The sequence below is a fragment of the Protopterus annectens genome, chromosome 14.part0 (genome assembly GCF_019279795.1).
Source record: "Protopterus annectens isolate FY-2018-M chromosome 14.part0, PAN1.0, whole genome shotgun sequence".
NCBI lineage: Eukaryota > Metazoa > Chordata > Ceratodontiformes > Protopteridae > Protopterus > Protopterus annectens.
This window is the reverse complement of record NC_056748.1, coordinates 280652903-280675087: the sequence shown is the minus strand read 5'-3', so window position 1 is coordinate 280675087 and position 22185 is coordinate 280652903. Positions and strand designations below refer to the sequence as shown.

The window sequence follows — 22185 nt, the reverse complement described above, 5'->3', positions numbered from 1 at the left end:
TCTGTGAGGCCCTTCTGAAGGATATCTGTGTCAGATGTGTTTCGACTATGGCCCAGTTTGCAGTCATCTGCAAACTTTGTCAGCCATAACCCTCCTGTGTTTGCTTGTACTTCAGAAAAGTAGATGCCGAACAAAGTGGACCAGGACTGAGCCCTGTGGGATACCACTTGTGACAGGCTTTGAGTCTGACATGGCTCCAGCAACTCTGACCCTGTGGGTTCTGTCACTTAGCCAGTTTGCAACCCATCTTGTGATGTATGGGTTTACATTCAAGCTGATGAGTTTTTCGATGATACCTGAGTGGGGTATTGTGTCGAAGGCCTTTGCCAGGTCGAGGTAGGCTGTATGGACTGCCTTTCCCTCATCAATGGCCTTGGTGACTGTCTCGAAAAAATCAACCAAGTTTAAAAGGCATGATCTGCCTTTGACAAAGCCAAACTGGGTTGGATCCAAAGTCTGCAAGTTCCCTATGTCTTTGGATCCAACCCAGTTTGGCTTTGTCAAAGGCAGATCATGCCTTTTAAACTTGGTTGACTTTTTCGAGACAGTCACCAAGGCCATTGATGAGGGAAAGGCAGTCCATACAGCCTACCTCGACCTGGCAAAGGCCTTCGACACAATACCCCACTCGGGTATCATCGAAAAACTCATCAGCTTGAATGTAAACCCATACATCACAAGATGGGTTGCAAACTGGCTAAGTGACAGAACCCACAGGGTCAGAGTTGCTGGAGCCATGTCAGACTCAAAGCCTGTCACAAGTGGTGTCCCACAGGGCTCAGTCCTGGGTCCACTCTTGTTCGGCATCTACTTTTCTGCTTGCATTACTCTCTTTTGTATTCTCATAGAAGCACTTGCCTCTTTAATAGCTGCAAATGCACAACAAAATAAACTAACTGAACAAAAATGTTTTAAGGCTTCCAGTTTTCAGTCCAGGTACTGACAGATCCTTTCCCACATTCTTCCTGAGCTGTCAAAACTATCACTGTAATCCAGGAGCTGTTAACAGGCCACTCTTGATTCTACTTCAAAGAACCTTTAAAATACATTTAAATCACTTAGATATTTAGCTGTTTCTGCAAAGGGAAGATGTGTGATTTATCTTGAATGCTTGCAAAATATGCTATATTTGTTTTAAAATATTTCCTTTACAATGTAGCATAGAAGAAAAGAAGTTCAGCTTTCTGTTCTTGAATTTTGGTTAGTATATTTCTGTTTCTAATGAGGCACAAGTGCATGACATTTTCCCACTTCTGTTGAATTTGTAGCCGCACTCTTGACTTGCTGTACTGTAACCTACCAAGATATCATCCAAACCATAATCCTTGAGCATGAGAAATGAGTATTTCTTTTATTTTGTGAATATTGACAGGATACGATTATAGCATTCACTTTTTTTGGAAGGAAATGATCTTTTTAACACTGGATTATGGATGAGTTTTTACCATGTATTTTATAATCTGATGTTGCCAATCTTCATTCATTCTTGACAGTTGGGTTTTGGTTCTGTCCTCGAAACTGACTCTGCCATTGTGACAAGCTCATGTCAGTCAAAAAAAACTTTTGAGCTAAGGTTACTCATAGTGCTTTTCTTCCCTTCCCCATAGATCTTGTTTGCTGCATAGAGTTTCAATGTGCATCAGGCTGTGCTCTCAAGCTAAGTGATTATATTTTATGCTTTTTCCATAATTTTTCTGTTTTTAAAGTTTCTCTAGCCTCATTTCATGCTTGTCTATTCTTGTTTATAAAATTAGAGTGTGAGTGCCTCCTTTTTTACCTTTTGGTATCTCTTGCATACCGTAGTTGTTGTAGGCCTTCCCTTCCCTCTTACCTCTGGTATTTCTCAGATACCATTGCTGGTATCCTGTTCCCCTTTCTATTTTCTTTATATACCCTCTTAGTATTTTTCTTGTATTACCACAGTTGGTACACAAAAAAAAAAATCTTTACTTGTTGTTTCTTCTGTTGTGTGCATTGTGTGTGCGAGATCACGTGCTTGGTGGTTAGTGACTTTATTTGAAATAGTGATGGTTGACAAAAATGGTACCACAGGTTTCAAACAGTGTGACCAATTAGGGAGGAAGATGCCCAACTCCGATGAGAATCTTTCCTGCGTGTATTGTTTAGGAGTTCCACTTGTACAGATCCAATCTCCTTGTGAGCTCTGTAAGGGCTTTAGTGCCTGGACCCTGGCAGAGCACAGAAACAAATTAATATTAAAATGCTTATTGAAAACACCTTTCTCGGAGGCTTTGTCTGAGACGGAGGTGTCAAAACCTCCTAAAAAGGAAGCGAAGAAGAGGAATCACTCGGTCCATGTGTCTTCTCAGTCTCTTCAGTCTAAATCATCCAAAGACCAGGTATCTATGGAGTCGAAACCTAAGCATTTGAAATTGGCACCGACACCTGTCTTCGGCACCGGACTCTACAACCCCATCCATAGTGCCATCCATTTCTACGGAACAGAGAACAGTTGCCACAGTACTGACATCTTCCATGGTACCTCAGACCCTCTCTGCACCAATAATAGTTTCCTTTACACACTCAGTCACCTCCAGCCCAATACAAGTTTCTGGTTCGGTGCCGAAGGTCGACCCCTCCCCAGGACTCGATATTCCCCATCAGTAGACCCCTTTGCTGGTCATCGGTTCAGTCCATTCATTAATCACCCTGAGTCTCCCTGGGGCATGATGTAGTTAGACTGGTGGACCAGCTCTTAGCAACCAGATGTATTCTGACCCTATCCAGGCCCTCCCTCTAAGCCTCTGGAGTCAAGTTTTTTTTTTCTCCACAGACTCTAACATATCTTCCTCCTTTGACCTCAAAGCAGGATTTGGAGCTCTTGGCTCAGTTATGGGCTCCCATCTCTCTTCAGGTAGGCCTACCTTTCAGATTATGGAGAGAACACTTGCCTCAGCCGGCTCACAGTTGGCAGCCTCGACATCAGAATGTCATATCTACGTGCCTTCTGGTCCACAGCTGGACATAGTCTACTACTTTGGGATAGTGGGCATGGGAGCAGCAAGACACCCTAGTGCAGGGTACCCTCTCTTAGGAGTCCTCTTCAGATCTTCCCCCGATGAGCCACCCCGTAAGAGATCGTGCAAGAAGAAGCATGTTGATGCCCTGAAAGAATCTCTCACCTAGGATACAGACTTCGATGAGGGGGAAAGGACCCACGGTCGCCCCCTGAAGATGTCTCATTTGGAGACATCCAAGAAATCTTAAAGCAGAGGGGTGACTGGAAGCACTTCAACCCTTCCTCTGAGGAATCTGTCTTCTTGCAGGGTCTCTGTGCTCAACCTTCTACTTCCTAGGTGACCCCGCCTGCAGATGATTTAGTTAAGCTCATCATGCTGCGTGCTTGGAAGGCCCCTGATACTGTAGAGCCAGTCCCCAGGAAACCTGACAAAATAGTACCCTCCCTTCCCCGAGGATCAACCCCACTGGTCCAAGGATTTAGCGGTATATGCTGTGGTGGTTGCAGCTGCCACAAAGAACGAACTCGCAGAGGAGAGTTCTGCTGTCCATCCTCCAAACCATGAGTCTCGGACGTTGGACAGATTAGGGAGGAGGGTTTATGCTTCAACGACCTTTGCCATTTGGTCGTTGAATTATTTTTCACATTTTACCCATCTTCAAAGGGACCTTTTCTCCGAGCTGTCAGGAACCCTAGCAGAAGCAGTGCCTGATGAGGTACATGACAAAGTTGTTTAACAGCTGGTCGGCCCTGGAATCTATCTTTAACTCCCCCATGAGGTTGATTGCACATATAGCCAAAGGGACAGCCACAACAGCAGGTACAGTAGTTGTCATGAGACGTCATGCCTAAATGCGCTTGTGTGACTTCGCGGACCCCTTCAAGTCTTCCGTTGTCAATGCTTCTGTTGACCCATCTTCATTTGGCCAAAAAGTGAAAGACACATTAGCCAGGTGTGAAAAGGATGGAAAGACCCTTTCTGTTGTGCATTTTCCTGCTGTGTGTTGCAAAAAAGAAAAAAAAAACAAAAAAAAAAAAACAAAAATATTATCCTTGTTTCCCGTCTTTCCTGACCTAGAGTAGTCCAAATACAGGCTTTGCTGTATTCTGGACTTTTGGAAAGTTCCTGTGTTGCCCATTTCCTTTCGTGGATAAAGGGAGGCTTCTTTGTTCACCAGTGGCAGTGGGGAGCTTAGAGCAGCCTATCTATCCCTGGAGGAGTGTTCCCAGCACAAGAATCTGGTAATCTATTTCTAGCTCTTTCAAGTCCCCCTGTATAAAACCCACTTTGGCGCGTTTTTTGCGCTTGTTACTACTCAGCCAAGCTCCTCGTGGTCCTGCAGAGTGGTGCTAGCAGCAGAGAGGCTAAAAGAGCAACTGCTAACCTGATGAGTGTTTTTTTTTTGCTGCTACTACCTGGGCGACTGTCCGATCTAGCTAAACTGCAAGTATTTCTGCTTCTTGAACTGTTTTAAACTGTTTAAAGTTGTTTTTGCACCTGCACTTTTAAAGTTTGCCCTGTTTGTTGCATTTACCTGTTGAGGTTACACACTCAAGTGCGCTAGCCTGTGTGTTACATATTTATTGCATTTTCCTGCTGTTTGTTGCAAAAAAAGAAGAAAAAAAAATGATCCTTGTTTCCCGTCTTTCCTGACCTAGAGTAGTCCCCCCTGTATAAAACCCACTTTAGTGGGTTTCACTACCAGCCCTGTTTGTTGCATTTACCTGTTGAGGCTACACACTCAAGTGCGCTAGCCTGTGTTACATATTTATTGCATTTTCCTGCTGTTTGTTGCAAAAAAAGAAGAAAAAAAAAATGATCCTTGTTTCCCGTCTTTCCTGACCTAGAGTAGTCCCCCCTGTATAAAACCCACTTTAGTATGGCTTTGCACGATTTTGCGCACAGTGCAGCATCGGGCAACACTGCTTAATTGGGTTTAAACCATTCTTGACTCCACAAAGTCTGCTCTTCAATTTTTCCCTTAGAACTGATCTAGTTCTCATAATAAACACCCTATTCCTACTCTAAAGCCTGGCACTTGCTCACTAAAGCAATTATATAAGTCAGCACTAAAAAATTAAAAGCACTACACCCTCAGAAACTCCCCTTGAGTACCTTGTTCCCCATTGGCCCTTTTTTCAATTATAAAGGAATTACCAATACTATTCTAGCATGTCCAAAGGTCAGTTGTCAATCTCCTCTCCGGTCCAGCTGGTGAATCTGGGAATCTTGAGGCAATGTTACAACTGCCTCATGTACACAGACAACTCTCTCCTCCTCCCAACAAATTCCAACACATGTGAGAGATGCAACCATATAGCCAAACTGGAGGCTAAGCTCTCTCAACTCACTACTGGCGTAACCAGTCAGGAGGAGAAGGAAACCACACTCATAACAATTCCAGTCTCACATAAACCTATCACAACAGCAAACCAAACACATAAACACACAAAAACATACTTGGAGGCTCTAAATAAAAATCTGCCTAAGCAACAGAGACCTCCAAAGCAGACACCCAAGCAACCGCTACCCCAAAACAAAACACGTGCAACACATAGCTCACAAAGTCAGTGTGCCGAACAGTCACAGCCCTTAAGGCTAAACAACACACCTGATACACTTCTAATAGGTGACTCTATCGTCAGGCACACTGACGTCCCGCTTACCAGGCTGAACAAGGAGAAGGTCACGGTGAGCTGCCTGTCGGGCGCTAGGATCCGTCACATAACACAAGCACTCAGGTCACTCCAAGGCAAGTACAAATATGACTCAGTCATTGTCCATGCTGGTGTGAATGACCTGAGACGTACCTCCCTGGACTACATGAAGAGAGACATAGAGGAGCTCTCTGAGCATGTAGCCCAGGCCGGTATGACCCTGACCTTGAGTAGCATCTTACCCTCACCAAGAATGATGCCACAATATGAAGACAAGATGATCAATTTCAACAATTGGCTTAAGTATTGGTGTCATTCAAAGGGGATCCAATGCCTGTCAGCCTGGGCTGACATGCTCGACAAGCCACGATGCTTCGCTTGGGATGGCTTGCACCTGTCACCATTGGGCTTTCGGATATTGGCAAAGGCTCTTGCCACCTCCATAGTGCCTTTTTAGGCAAGGCTCAAAAGACAAACCCACCTCCATAGGTATCACAAGGGATAAGAAACTAAGAGTAATGCTACTCAATGCCAGAAGTCTAAACCTCAAGATGCACTTTTCGAAACTCTCCTTAGCATGAAGAACATCGATATCTGTGCAGTAACAGAAACCTGGTTCAAGGCTCCCGAGAGCACCCCAGCACTACCAGGTTATACCTCGCACCATGTTTTTCGGCCCCAAAACTTGGACCGAACCACAAAAGGAGGGGGAGTATCAATATTCGTCAAAGATACCCACACCTCCAGGTTGGTGGTACAGCACGAAGCATCAGAGACTATCCATGTGCAACTAACAGTGGGTAAAACTGCCTTCCAGTTTATAGCCTGCTACAGACCACCCTCCCAAATCCAGGAACCCCACTCGGCCTTCCTGAGAACACTGGAAAATATGAAGGTCTCTCCAAACACCATTATATTGGGCGACTTCAACTACCCAAACATAGACTGGGAGCATTACTGTAGCTCCAACACCCTAGCCCAAAGGTTCCTAGAATTTATAAACTCAAATGCTATGGAACAGCTTGTTACCACTCCCACAAGAGGGGAAAACATACTGGACCTGATCATCACCAACATGGGGACTCTATGCTCCAGAATAGAAGTGTATCCCTCACTGGTAAGATCAGACCATAAACTAATCTCACTAGATATTCACATCCCGACCCCAGCCCCTGCCCAGAAAACCACAGTGAAAAACTTCTCTAAAGCAAATTTCACACTCCTCAAAACCGAGGTGGAATCCTTCAAAGCCCCCGGGCCTGTGGAAAATACGGCCCAGACCGCAGAATCCTTTATAAACGCATTCTATGAACACCTTCACGAATGCATGGATCATGCAATCCCAAACAAAACCAAGACCCAATCCTCCAAAGGCAGGCGTCCTGTCTGGTGGACCCCAGCCATAAACAAACTATACAATAGAAGGAGGAAGCTACTACATGATAGAGCAAAATCCCAAAAAGGGAAGGCATCTCTGATCAGTATTAGCAAAAAACTACGTGCACTCATAAAATTGTCTAAGGCCAGCTTAGAGAGAAAAATTGCACAGGACACTAAGGAGAATCACAAGGCTTTCTTTAGTTATGTTAGAAACCTGGGTGGGAATTCCCAGATATGCTCAGAATTAGTCCAAAATGACAAAAAATACACCGAACTCACAGACATTGCCAACATCCTAGCTGACAGGTTCAGTGCAAACTTCTCCCCCCCTTCCCCACCAAAAGGGCAAATATCTATCCCAGCAGTGCTGCCCCCCTGACATCTCAGATGCTCAGGTAAGAGCCGCCCTCTCCAAAGCAAAAAACACAGCATCAATGGGACCAGACGGTGTCCCGGCTGCGTCCTACATGAACTCCAAGAAGAACTAAACCCAAACATAAAACTACTGTTCAATCTCAGCCTTACTACAGGATATGTACCCAAAGAGTGGCGTACAGCAACAGTGGTCCCTCTCCACAAAGGTGGTGCCTCAACGGATCCTGGAAACTATCGCCCCATAAGCCTGACTAGCTTGGTCTGCAAAGCTATGGAAAGGATCATCATGGACCTCATAAATAAAGATATTGGGGACCTACAGACACTGGATCCTACCCAGTTCGGCTTTGTTAAGGGCAGATCCTGCCTCTTAAACCTGGTTGATTTTTTTGAAACAGTCACCAAGGCCATTGACGAGGGGAAGGTGGTCCACACAGCCTACCTGGACCTCGCAAAAGCCTTCGATACAATACCCCACTCTGGCATTATAGATAAGCTCACCAGCTTAAACATAAACCCCTGTGTCACTAGATTAGTTGCAAACTGGCTCAAGGACACAGCCCACATGGTTAGAATTGCTGGAGCCATGTCAGACTCCAAACCAGTTACAAGTGGCGTCCCACCAAGGCTCAGTCCTGGGACCTCTCTTGTTCGGTATATATTTCTTGGAGGTACAGGCCAACACGGAAGGACTGTGGCTGACCAAGTTCGCAGATGACTGCAAACTGGGCGCCATAATCAACTCTCCAGCCGACACAAGCATCCTACAAAAGGGCCTCATAGAAACAGACAACTGGTGCCAGAGCCATGGCCTCAAGCTAAATGCCAAAAAGTGTATAGTCATCCCTTCGCAAAAACAAAGTGCCCACAAATTACCACATAGATGGTAATCCATTGGCACGGAAGAAATAATTAGGGACCTGGGGACCCAAGTTGATAGCAATCTCTCATTCGACAACCACGTGGCCAAAGTGGTTAGAAAATCATTTTATATAGCCCACCTAATCATGACTGGATTCACATCTAGATCAGGGGAGGTCATCGTGCCTCTTTACTCATCCCTCATCAGGCCCATAATTGAGTACAATGCCCCTTTTGGGATGTACCTTACCAGACACCTGCAGCAACTGGAAAGACCCCAAAAGTACCTCACCAAGAGGATCAAAGGGCTCAAACAGATGCCATATGCTGCCCGGTTAAAGAAACTCCAGTTCTACTCAGTGGCATACCGCCTGCTCAGAGGCGATCTGTGCCTGACGTATAAAGCCATGTCCAACCCGGAATTAATGGACATGCTGCACCTCAGAAAATCCAAATCCCATCGAGCTACGCGCTCAAGAGACTTGAACCTCAGCACTGAAATAAATAGGACATGCTGGAGGGACAAATTCATAACCCAGAGGCTCCCTTCACTCTGGAATGCTGCTCAATGCCAGAAGTCTAAATCTCAAAATGCACGCACTCGAGGCCCTTCTCAGTATGGAGAACATCGATGTCTGTGCTGTAACTGAAACCTTGTTCAAGGCTCCTGAGAGCACCCCGGCACTATTAGGTTTTACCTCATATCATGCGTTCCAGCCCCAAAACCCGGACCACACCACAAAAGGAGGGGGTGTATCCATATTCATAAAGGATACCACACCTCCAGGTTGGTGGCAACGCACAAAGCTTCGGAAACCATCCAGGTGCAACTAACCATAGGCAAAACTGTTCTACAAATTGTAGCATGCTACAGGCCACCCTCTCAAACTCAGGAACTTCACACAGCCTTCCTGAAGACACTGGAGGGTATAAAGGTATCTCCAAACACCATCATATTGGGTGACTTCAACTACCCGAATATAGACTGGGAACATTACTCAAGCCCTAACTTTCTAGCCCAACGGTTCCTGGAGTTCATAAATTCAAATGCCATGGAACAGCTAATCACTGTTCCCACGAGAGGAGAAAATATACTAGATCTCATTATCACAAACATGGGGACAAAATGCTCCACACCGGAAGTATATCCCTCATTGGTGAGATCTGATCATAAACTAATCTCACTGGAAATCCACATCCCGCCCCCACCCCAAACAAAAAAAACCACAGTGAAGAACTTCTCAAAAACAAACTTCACACTACTCAAGACTGGTGTGGTATCCTTCAAGGCCCCTGAGCCAGTGGAAACCACAACCCAAGCTGCGGAAGCCCTTACAAATGCCTTCTATGAACACCTCCAGGACTGCATGGATCAGGCAATCCCAAATAAAACCAAGACTCTTTCCACAAAGGGCAAACGTCCAGTCTGGTGGACCGCAGCCATTAACAAACTTTACAATAAGAGGAGAAAGCTATTACATGATAGAACAAAATCCATAAAAGGGAAGTCACCCCTGATCATTACTAGTAAAGAAATACAAGCACTCATAAAATCAACTAAGGCCAATTTTGAGAGAAAAATTGCCATGGATTCAAAGGACAATCATAAGGCCTTTTTTCAGCTATGTTAGGAACCTGGGTGGAAACTCCCAGATATGCTTGGAATTGGTCCAAAATGATACAAAAATCACTGAACCCACAGACATTGCCAACATACTGGCAGACAGGTTCAGTGCAAACTTCACCCCCCTCTCCCCCCCTAAAGGAGAGATAACTATCCCAGCGGAGTGTAGCATCCCAGACATCTCAAATGCGCAGGTGAAAGCTGCTCTCTCTAAAGCTAAAAACACAGCATCAATGGGACCGGATGGTGTTCCCGGCTGTGTGCTACACAAGCTAAATGAGGAATTAAACCCGCACATAAGGCAGCTGTTTAATCTCAGCCTTACCACAGGATATGTGCCCAAGGAGTGGCGTACGGCAACTGTGGTCCCACTCCACAAAGGCGGTGCCTCTACGGACCCTGGTAATTACCGCCCCATAAGCTTAACAAGTCTAGTCTGCAAAGCTATGGAGAGGATCATAATGGAGCTTATAAACAAAGATATAGGGGACTTGCAGACATTGGACCCGACCCAGTTTGGCTTCGTCAAGGGCAGATCATGCCTTTTGAACTTGGTCAACTTCTTCAAAACAGTCACCAAGGCCACTGATGAGGGAAAGGCAGTCCATACAGCCTACCTTGACCTTGCAAAGGCTTTCGACACAATACCCCACTCGGGTATTGTAGAAAAACTTACCAGCTTAAATGTAAACCCATATGTCATAAGATGGGTTGCAAACTGGCTTAAGGACAGAACCCACAGGGTTAGAGTTGCTGGCGCTATGTCAGACTCCAAGCCGGTCACAAGTGGTGTCCCACAGGGCTCGGTCCTTGGCCCCCTATTGTTCGGCATCTACTTCTCAGAAGTACAGGCCAACATGGGAGGACTTTGGCTGACAAAGTTTGCAGACGACTGTAAACTGGGCGCCATAGTGGAAAGTGCATTGGACACGGATATCCTTCAGAAGGGACTCACGGAAACAGATAGCTGGTGCCAGAGCCACGGCCTGAAGTTAAACGCCAAAAAATGTATTGTCATACCCTTCGGGAAAAACAAGGTAATCCCAAGCTACCATATAGGCGGCAATCCACTAAGCACAGAAGAGGTTATCAGGGACCTGGGTACCCAGGTTGACAGTGGCCTTTCTTTTGACACTCACGTTGCTAAAGTGGTTAGAAAGACCTTCTACATTGCCCACCTGATCATGAAGGGATTCACATCCAGATCTAGTGAGGTCATTGTTCCCCTGTACTCTTCACTTATCAGACCAATGATCGAGTACAATGCCCCATTCGGGATGTATCTCACCCGACATCTGCAGCAATTGGAGAGACCCCAAAAGTTCCTCACCAAAAGGATAAAGGGACTCCAAAATCTGTCATATGCTGCCAGATTGAAGAAACTCCAGCTCTATTCAGTCACATACCGTCTGCTCAGAGGTGACATGTGCCTGACATACAAGGCCATGTCCAACCCGGAATTAATGGACATGCTCCACCTCAAAAAATCCAAATCCACCAAAACCACTAGAGCAAGCGACTTAAACCTTAGCACGGATATAAATAGGACGTGCTGGAGGGATAGATTTATCACTCAGAGACTCCCTATGCTGTGGAATAAAATCCCGGTCCATGTGAGGCAGAGCACCTCATTGGCTCTGTTCAAGAGAAATCTTGACCTGTGGATGGGAGATCGTAGGTTTACCCCGGGAATCATCATCTCTGTGTCACTGCTGGACAGAGGCACAACAAACTAATGGGCACAGTATTTTTTCATATAAGGGGTGGCGTAAGCCACAAAACTTTGGGCTAGGCTTATAAATGCCTTAGGGCAGATAGCCTAGTATAAACCTATGAACCTATGAATAAAATCCCAGTCCAGGTTAGGCAGAGTCCCTCATTGACTCTCTTCAAGAGGAATCTTGATGAGTGGATGGGAGATCGTAGATTTACTCCGGGTATCACTTCTGTGTCACTGTTAGGCAGATGCACAGTATACTAACCTCAAAAAAGGGCATAGCAAAATTAATTTTAAAATGGGTGGCGAAAGCCAAACACACTCTGGCTAGGCTTGTAAATGCCCTAGGGCAGATAGCCTAGTATGAGCCTATGAACCTATATGTTTTTCCACCCCTCAACGACCCTATTCCAGGAATTAGAGGAGTGGAAAGATGTGGTTCAGGAAGTCCCAAGGGACTTCTCGGGACACACGTGGCAAGTTTTCTCCCTAGAGCAGTGGGAAGAAACTCATCGGGAAGATGCCCTTCTCATGGCAGAGGTAGCCCACATAATCAAGGTTCCAGAGGTTCTTTCTCTGGGCAACCATATCAGCGCTCCTGAGAAACGGCCAGATTGTTTACTTTTGGAGGCAGTCAGGGGAAGATTCTCTGTGCACCACCTGACCTGGCATTCAGTAACATAAGATTTGTGGGTGCAGACGATAATTACTAGAGGTTACCATACTCTCTTTGATCGTTATCCAAAACTGCAAATGCGAATCCCTGATGTTCCACCCAGTCAGAGGGACATAGCTCAAGTGATACAAAAGCTGCTCGAAAAGGGAGTCATCCAAACAGTCCCACCAGACCAAGTAGGATCTGAATTTTACTCAAGATTCTTTTTATTGCCAGAGAAAACAGGGGACTGGAGGCTGATTCTAGACCTCAGTATCTTGAACAAGTTTGTCAAACAGGCAAAATTTTCAATGGTCATGGTTCAGTCTATACTCACTTTTCTGAAGAAAGATGATTGGAGGTGCTCTGTAGATTTTCAGGATACGTATTAACACACAAAAATGGACAGGCACTCCAGAGGATACCTCCACTTCTAGCTGGGAGTCAAGTCATTATTTTCGTGCACTGCCCTTCAGTCTCACCACAGCCCACAGGGTGTTCACCAAATGCATGGCAATGGTGGCAGCTCATGTAAGACTGCAAGAATTGTTGGTGTTTCCATATTTAGATGATTAGCTGCTTACCCCCCACACCAGCCATCTATTGCTTCATGCCTTTTACTACACTCTCGACCTAGCTGAGCATTTAGGCATTTCAGTAAACAAGGAAAAGTCAAATCTTAACACCCACTCAAAACATAGAATTAATTGGAGCAACGTTCAATACAGTATCCTGTCTGGTTGCTCTACCTCATCACAGACTGCAGAAGTTAAGGTCACAACTCCAAGCGATACTCTCTCAAACTTAGTCCCAGCTTGCTTAGTCTTACAAGTACTAGGTCGATGGCAGCAACGATCACTCTAGTTCCCCTGGCAAGATTCCACATGAGGCTGCTTCAGTGGCTACTAGCATCACAGTGGTCTCTGTTAACTCACCCCATGTCTTGTCCAATTCGTGTAATGAATCGATGCAAGCAAGATCTGAATTGATGGATAAAGCCAGAAGATGAGTTATGGAGTCACCCTTTTTCCTCTTCTCAGCTCAAGGCCGGAGTGACCACAGATGCATCCCTAATGGGGTGGGGCGGCTTTTTCAGGGAAAGAGAGTCTAAGGCACTTGGATCCCGCCTAGAGACCAGTTTGCATATCAGTGTCCTAGAACTGAGGACGGTGCTTTTAGCATTGCAAGCATTCCAGTCTGCCCTTCCATCAGGGACAATTGCTATCCAGTCAGTCAACATGTCCATCATCTGGTACATCAACAAACGGGGGAACCAGATCCTATCCATTATGTTGGAAAGCCATGAGAGTATGACAGTGGGCGATTGCCCCCAACCATTTTCTAATAGCAATGCACATTCCTGGAAGTTCCAACGTGATTGTGGACAAAAAATTCTCCTGCCTCACAAGTGATCTCTCAATCCTATTGTAGCGATGGAGATCTTTCGTCGTCGGGGGCCAGCCTTGCTGTGACTTGTTTGTATCTCCCACGAACCACAAATGCAGCAGCTACTACACCCTAATCCCCCCTCAGGGGGAGTCCCAGAGAGATGCTCTCCTACACAATTGGCCCCTGGGACTTTTTTATGCCTTTCCTCCCATTCCCCTAATACCCCAATTTTTGAAGAAAGCCCAACGGTTAAGAAGCAAAGTGATCCTGATTGCACCCTATTGGCCCTGCCAAGTTTGTTTCCCTTTTCTTTGGCCTCATCTAGTTTACCGTCCGTGGACTCTGGACCCAACTTTGGAGCTCCTGTATCATCCACAGGGGCTAGTCCATCCCAACCTAACAACTCTTAAGCTGACTGTTTGGTACCTATACTTCTGGTAATTGCCAGGCAGAATAATCTCTCTTTCCCAGTACAAAAGATGTTTCTGGCTTCACATACACCGTCTACCAAAAAATGTTGTCTTAGCAAATGGAGCAGATTTGTGATCTGCTCTCAAGGACAAGGATTAGACTCTTTTTTTGGCCTCGATTAATAAGGTATTGGAATATTTGGCAACTTTATTCCAATCAGGAGCTTCAGCTTCTAGTATTAGAGCTCATTTAGCAGCTATTTCAAATTTCCATAATGGCTTCAATGATTTTTCCCTGCTATCTCACTGCATCTGAAAAACCTTCCTAAAAGGAGCTATGCGTTTGAAGCCACCTTTTAAAGAGCCCATTGAACCTTGGAATTTGACTTTAGTCTTGCAAACTTTCACTCGTCAACCCTTTGAGCCAGCAGCCACCTGTGATATAAAATTTTTATCTTGGAAGACCTTATTCCTGCTAGCCATGACTTCAGCCAGGAGAATATCAGAATTGCAGGCCTTGTGTGTAAAGCGCCCATGCATTATTTTTCATAAAGAGAGAGTATCAATTAGAACTAATCCCTCCTTTCTACCCAAAGATGTCTCAGACTCAGATATTAACTAATCTATTGACCTGCCAGTCGTCTTCCCAAATTTTTCGAACAAAGGAGAATATTGTTTGCATTTGTTAGATGTACACAGACAGTTACATTTTTACTTGAACAGAATTAAATCCTTCATAAAATTAGACCAACTGTTCCTGTCCTTTTCAGGTCCTCGACTAGGCAAACCAACTTCCAAAGTCAATTTGTCGAAATGGTTGAGAGATTGTATCACCTTTGTTTGTCATCAAAATAAAATGAGTCTATCAACTAAAGTCAAGGCTCACTCTACCAGGTCAATTTCCATTTTGGTGTCCTTTCCTTCTAGGGCCTCCATGGGTGACATTTGCGCAGCAGCTACATGGGCTACCCCCTCATACCTTTATCACTCATTACAAATTTGGTATGGTCTCCAGTTGAAGAGCATCCTTTGGCTCTGTGGTGCTCAGGAATATCCTTCCATAGGGCCTCCTGGAATATAAAGTAGCTAGGGACTCTGTCCCAGCTGTCAAGAATAAATGAAGATTGACAGCATCAGATATAGAAGATAGGTTCTTACCATAACGTTCCATCTGTGTTGTCAGTCTTCATTCATTGTTGACATCCCACCCCTCTACCCCCTCCAGAGGCTCCTGATGGTCCGAATTGAGTCCTGGTTCGGTGGTAGGGGCAGTTGCTCAGACAAAGCTTCCACTTTTACTTTCTATGGGCAAACTCGATGGGTAGGGAAGAGGGCCACTATGGGTAACCATAGCTCGAGAGTTTGTTTGGCTGGCGTGAGCTTGTTAAACTGCCGAGTCAGTTCCGAGGATGGAACCAAAACCCAACTATCAAGAGTGAATGAAGATTGACAACACAGATGACACCACATTTTGATGACCTTTCAGACCTCATGAATATGTATAGTAAGGCATATGCATAGAACTATATTACCATTTTTGTTTTAAAAATAAAACCGTAAACAATGTGTCAGAATTTGGAGAATTAAAATAGTGCAATGTGCTTCTAATTTTAGGTGAAAAAGTGAAAATAACTTCAGTTCATCCAGAAAGAAGTCATGTCCATAGTTCTTGAAAGTTAGGTTCTTTTATTAAAAAGTGCTTGCATATTGCAGATTTACTTCTTGCTGCATGGGTGTAATGTCTGCCATGGAAACTGTATGAGCATTATTTACAGACAAGTTCCTAAGCACCGTACAGTCTGTCTTCATCAGCGGAAACCCTTATCTGCTTTCAAGTCTTAGAGAAATAAAGTGATAATGTATTGAATTCTGTAATGATTGACCATCCCTAGTTTAATCATTGAATAGTGACAGTAAAATGATGGTGAACTGTAACACATGTATGATACTAGTTTCGTTAACTATTCAGTTATGATTTTTTATTGTGCTTTCAATATTTTTTTAAACCAAAGGAAGAATAAAAGTCATTTTCATAATAATATGAATTTCTGATATACATGAAAAAACTTTTTTTATTTTTTTGGTATGTTCTACTTGGTATGCAGGGATCGTGTTTCCTTTGTGTGGCAGACTATACGAGCTCACTTGTGCCACCTCTGTGTCCAGGCTACTGAGAACTGTTTCCTGGTGGAGCGTGCTGTGGTTGGGTTGCTGAGGTTAGCAATCCGTTTACTACGTCGAGAAGAAATTAGCTCGCAGGTAAGAAATTGAATCTGCAACTCTGTTTCTAATCATATATGACCATTCTTTTATCAATATTATTATTTTTAAATTTGACTTTGGTAAATAAGTTTGTAGATGTCTGAAAGAAATCTCCTTCATTGTTAAAGTAAGAGCTTTCATCAAAAGGACTCCTGCAGGAGTTCTGAAGAGTACTAGTGGTCATACCTGCAGCCATTCATCTTTTGTCCAAAGCAGACAGGCTGCCATGGCCTTGAGCATTGTCCTCTACTCCTCTGTTAAGGGGCTTGCTTGCTTATAAATGCTACCCTAGTAACTATCCATCTGTTTCCGAAAGTAAAGAACATGTGTCTTCTAAGTATTTTTTGTTTTTAACATAATTTGAAGTAGAACCACCATTGGGGCTACCTGTTTTGCCTTGGTTTTTGCAAGTCATATTCTCATCTTCAGTAAGAACAGAAGTTTAATGTTACCTTTTTTTCAGTCCAGGTTAACTTTTGAAGCCTTATTTTCTGCTTGATTCCTTATAGATACAAAGTAAAGTGGTAGTAGGAGTAGTAATTTTCATAGGGTCTTTCAGAGGGTTGAAGTACGCCATCCAAAAGAGGCACTATAAGATGAGGGATTAGGAGTGTATCACCAAGACTCACAAGCCTAACTACATTTTAGAATTCACTGGCCCATGCAGGCCATATTCTTATAGGTAAGTACTAGACAATCAGTTTGTAGAATGTTACAGTCCTAACCAATAAATCAAATTCAGAATTTCTGTCCAGCCTTGAAAGGGCAATGCAGGCTGGAGCAGGTGAACATTATAGGCTGTCTATCCAGTTTGCTTGACATGCAGTGTAAATTTGTTCCTGAGATAGGGAATACATTGAAATATTAATCTATCATGCCAACATGTCTTGTACCTGAAGTTTTTTTCCTTCTGTTTATTAACTGGCTAAGCCTACTGGACAAAGTGCCCCTTTTCAGTGTGACTTGGGAGCACTGTTGGTTTGACTTGCTTAAAGTTGCACAGTATTTAAACAGAAGTGAAAGGACTCAAAACTGCACCCTTGACTACAGACAGCAGCTTGATCTCTGATTTAGTTTCTTTTTGCAGTCAGGGAGAGTCAGATTTTTTATGGCTTGAAAGGCTAAACACAGATCCTTGTCGAAGAGTCTGTTAGAGACTGAGTACAGAGAGAGGGCTGCCAGTCTGCCAATATAACTGAAAGTCTTGAGGTTTTTGATCTTTTTAGTTAGAAATCTCTGAGGTCTGTCAAGTTGAGTGATATGTTTAGACAAACACTATACTAAAATGGGCATTACATTCAATAGTGGATATGATCAAAATAGAATTTAGATGAATTTGTATCCAGAGGAGACGCTTTGGTAATTAGATGAGTCAGATGAAACGTTTCAAGTTACTGTGGAGACATGATGGTCAAAAGCATGGTCAGCCTTGGGCCATTTGGATCTGTTTTAGTGCCCTGCTTTTTTATGAGGCCCTACACTAGGCTATGACAAGATCATTATGCCTTAAATGATCCAGAAATTTGTATGAGAGTCACTACTGCAATGTGAAAGGCATTTTTCTAATAGTATTCTTACTCTAATATTTGTTAGTGGAGCAGACATTTCCTGTCATGAATTGCACTAGCAGCAGCTAGTCAAGAATGAATATTAATCACAGCTTCAGGCCTCTTGTAAGCTCGCAGGGTTAGCCTTTCAAGCTCCCATAGTAGTCATTTGCTCTTGCTGAATGTTCATTAGGGCTTTTCAACCCAAAAGTGGTCAGATAGAAGATCAGCCATCTGTTTTTGTGTACCACTCCTGGTACTGTTTGAGAAGGTAAGCCAGGCTTAAACATGAAGGTTAATAGACAGGTAGTCATGCTTCTGTTGTTATGATTGGTTGCCAATGAATACAATTACAAGAAATAACTGTGGAACAGTCAGTCTCACAGAGCATGAAAATAGTAAGCATAAAAAAATAGATACTATGATATGAGGTAATTTCTAATCACTTTGACCTATGCAGAATGTTAGCAGTTCTCCAGAATTGCAATGAAGTGCTTCCTGCAGTCATAGACAGGAGCAAAACAATCCAAGACTTTTGAAAAATTAGGTATGTGTACTGGGTGGTGGGAGGTCTAAGTGGATGGAAAAACTGATTCACTTGGTTGAAAGTGGAAAAATGGTAACAGAAACAGTTGAACACATAAATGTACTGCAGAAGAATAACAGTTTGAGGTTCACATACAAAATAGGAGTAAGCAGAAATTCAAGGCTAGAAAATGGGTAGACTGGATTGGGGTGAGATTTGAGAGGAACCGTATTATAAGAAGCTGAACAAACTGCACATATTTACTACTTCTCCCTATATCCATGTGAATTTCCTTAAGGCATTTTGATTTCCTTGCACCTGCTTTAACATGATGCTTACTGGCTACATTATCACTGTATGTAATCCTTGCTGTTTTCTTTTTACCTGGGACATGGCTAAAAAAGATCTGCATGCATTAGTCCACTTAACTGTTTAACAAATAACTAAAAGTAAGCGTTCAGAAATTGTTACAAGTACAGTGGTGAGTAAGCATTGCTGTTTCTAGGAGACCCCAGAGATTATTATAGCTGTTAATTGCTGAGCATTCTGAAGAATTTCAATAGTTTTAGGTGGCTTTGTGGAAACACATGGTCTGTAACAAGGCATGAGAATCAAAGAGGTAAAGATATCCGTCTCTCTAGTGCAAGGGCGTCTGACGATTGGATGAGTCAGACGATTGTACCACATTTTGTGTTTCGAAATTTGCTTGCTTTTCAGTAATGTTTTCTGTTTGGTGTTGTCTGCAGCACCACCTAAAGTCACTGGAGTATGTAGAGTACTTAAAGAAATATATATACATACATACATACATACATATGCATATGTGTGTGTGTGTGTGTATATATATATATATATATATATATATATATATATATATATATATATAAAACACACACACACACACACACACACACATATATATATATATATATATATGTGTGTGTGTGTGTGTGTATATATATATATATATATATATATATATATATATATATATATATATATATATGTATATGTGTGTGTGTGTATGTTTGTGTGTATATATATATATATATATATATATATATATATGTGGTTCTAGGACGGAAGATCGACAAGGAAAAGACCGACACTTCACCGACGAAAACACCGACACAGAAATAATCGACACTACAAACCAAGGACATTTCACAGGTAAGGGGTTTAAAATTCGCTAATCAAGCCTACCATGTTCAGGTAAGGGGTTTAAATTTAACACATGCATAACACTGCCACCTTACCTGAACATGGTAGGCTTGATGCTTAATTTTAAACCCCTTACCTGTGAAATGTCCGTGGTTTGTAGTGTCGATTATTTCTGTGTCGGTGTTTTCACGTCGGCGAAGTCGGTGTCGGTCTTTTCCTTGTCGATCTTCCGTCCTAGAACCATATATATATATATATATATATATATATATATATATATATATATATATATATATATGATTCAGCAGTGCTGTTGTGTTCATTTTCCTTTTTCTTGTATGCACAGGATAATTGGATGATTAATGTATTGTGCATGATTTATTAACCTGTTTCCAAACTAAGTTATGGCACTGTGATGTTGGTAACTGTTGAAGCACTCTCAAACTGTTGCAGTAGCATCTATTCTCCTGCTTTATCCACACTGTCCTCAGATTTGTATCTTTTACACCCTCCTATCTCCTCATTACTTCCTTTAACCTATTTTTGTCACATTCCACTAGCTTGATCCTCTCTTTTGTTTCTCCCTCTCTCTTCAGAGCACACTCAAGCAAATCTGCAGTCTGTGGCTACCATTTCACCCATACAGTATAAGATGGAATCAGTACTGCAAAACTAAACAAGGATATACATTTTGAGCCTCAAGAGCAGGGTCAGTCCACCCAGGCATTTTACTTGTATGTTTTATGAGAGTGAAGCTATTACATTAGCAGTATTTCTTAGTAGTTCTCAGCGTGCTAATAAAACTGACTGTTGTAGACTTGTGCCCCCCCCCAGCTAGTGCAGTAATCCTAACTGTCCAATAGACAGTATACATTTAATTCAAATCCCTGTGACTAAATTAACCATCAAGCAGCCCTCTCAGTGCTTTCTGCATTAGTTTGTATCACTTGGAGGCCCACCTGTTTATTTGCATCTCTGCCTTAGTTTGTATCACTTGGCGGCCCACCTGTTTATTTGCATCTCTATGCATTCCCCTTCATTGCTAATGTATCTCCCTACTCTTATCTGTGCACAAACTGGTTACTAATCAGCAAGTCAATGTGAAGACACACTCCCAACTTAAATAAACTTTGTTATCTCTTCTCTCCTTCCCTTTACAGTTTGAATTATTAGTCTCCCACCAGGACACAAGTGCTCTTCGGCATTTGCATTCTGCTTGCTCGTAAGTCATTAAACCTCAGGGATTTGTTTAAAGTGCTCAGATTTGTAAAGTAATACTTTTTACTTTTGTCTTGATGGGCTCTGCCCCGCTCCGTTCGCCCTCGCTAATGCTCGGGCTCTCTCTGCTCCCTTGCCCCCTATTCCCTCCCACCTCCACTACCTCTACATTTATAGTAATCACAGCCACACCCACAGCTCACCCTTACATCACCTCCACCAATCACAGCTCCTCAAGTCAGATCACATTATACCACACCAACTTGCTTCACACAAAATACTCCCAGTCACTCTCATTCCCACTAGACATTTTTTACATCACCCACACTACTTACCCATCCACATATAGTGAAACCCTGTAATTCCTATTCAGACCGTTACCTAGAACCAACTTAAACTTTATAACCATGACTATCACACAACTAAGTCTAGTCTGTCTTCTCATAATTCTTTAATGCCACAAGCTATCACTCTAGCTATATTGCTAAACTTAGTAGCACAACACTACTTTATGCACTCTCATATACAGACAACGCACATTATAATATCTGCCCACAATTGTTCAAGAACTATGTAACCGACCAATTCAGAACTAAACACATATACTCTCAGTCCTACTCCAAAAAACACAATACTTTCTCATACTCCTCACCAAACTCCAACATCTGTATCACCATTTTAACACCAGGCTCATCATAAGTGGGGATATCCACCCCGACCCAGGCCCAAATCCATCCTGTCCAACACAAATTGCTCCAACACAAATGTCAGAAAGTAACACCCCCACTGTCTTCATCCCTGGGAAAATAAACAACAGCAGCAAAACCAACCATCTTTTAATGCTAAATATTAATATTAGAAGTATCAAAAATAAAATACCTGAACTCCAGGCCGCAATAGCACACTACTCCCCAGACATAGTTGCTTTAACAGAAACCTGGCTAAATAAAAACATAGTTAACACAGAAGTTCTCCCTACAGGCTACAGTATCATTAGACAAGACAGACCACTTCGTAAAGGGGGTGGAACTGCCTTACTGTGTAAGTCCAACTTAACTGTATGTCAATTACCAAACTCCTACCCCTCCCCGTATAATTGGGACATACTTATCTCACAACTTCAGCTTCACCCTAAAAAGGTCATCACCACAATTGTGATCTATATTCCACCTGGTAATACACCTGCTAGCCTTGACTACTTCCTGGTGTTCTTCCACATACTCACAAGAAGCCCTTAATCTGGGGGATTTCAACCTAGATTGGTTCGCCTGCATATCAGAACCACCAAGTAATCTAATAAATCTCCATGGCTACCAGCAGCTAGTCCAAATTCCAACTAGATGTGATAAAAAATCTAGAAGGGAATCCATCCTTTACTGGGTCCTAACTAACAACCCCACATTGTACCCCCACACAGGCAGT

The 22185-nt window shown here is 43.1% G+C and overlaps 1 protein-coding gene across 5 annotated transcripts in view; it reads left to right on the top strand.

The window, feature by feature from the left end:
• GBF1 (golgi brefeldin A resistant guanine nucleotide exchange factor 1) overlaps positions 1-22185 on the top strand; it is a 4751435-nt gene that overhangs the window by 3964239 nt on the left and 765011 nt on the right. For all 5 annotated transcript variants that reach the window (XM_044055999.1, XM_044056000.1, XM_044055998.1 and 2 more), the window contains one exon: positions 16155-16308. In XM_044055999.1, the coding sequence (XP_043911934.1) occupies positions 16155-16308 (154 nt within the window). The remainder of the gene's footprint in view (positions 1-16154; positions 16309-22185) is intronic.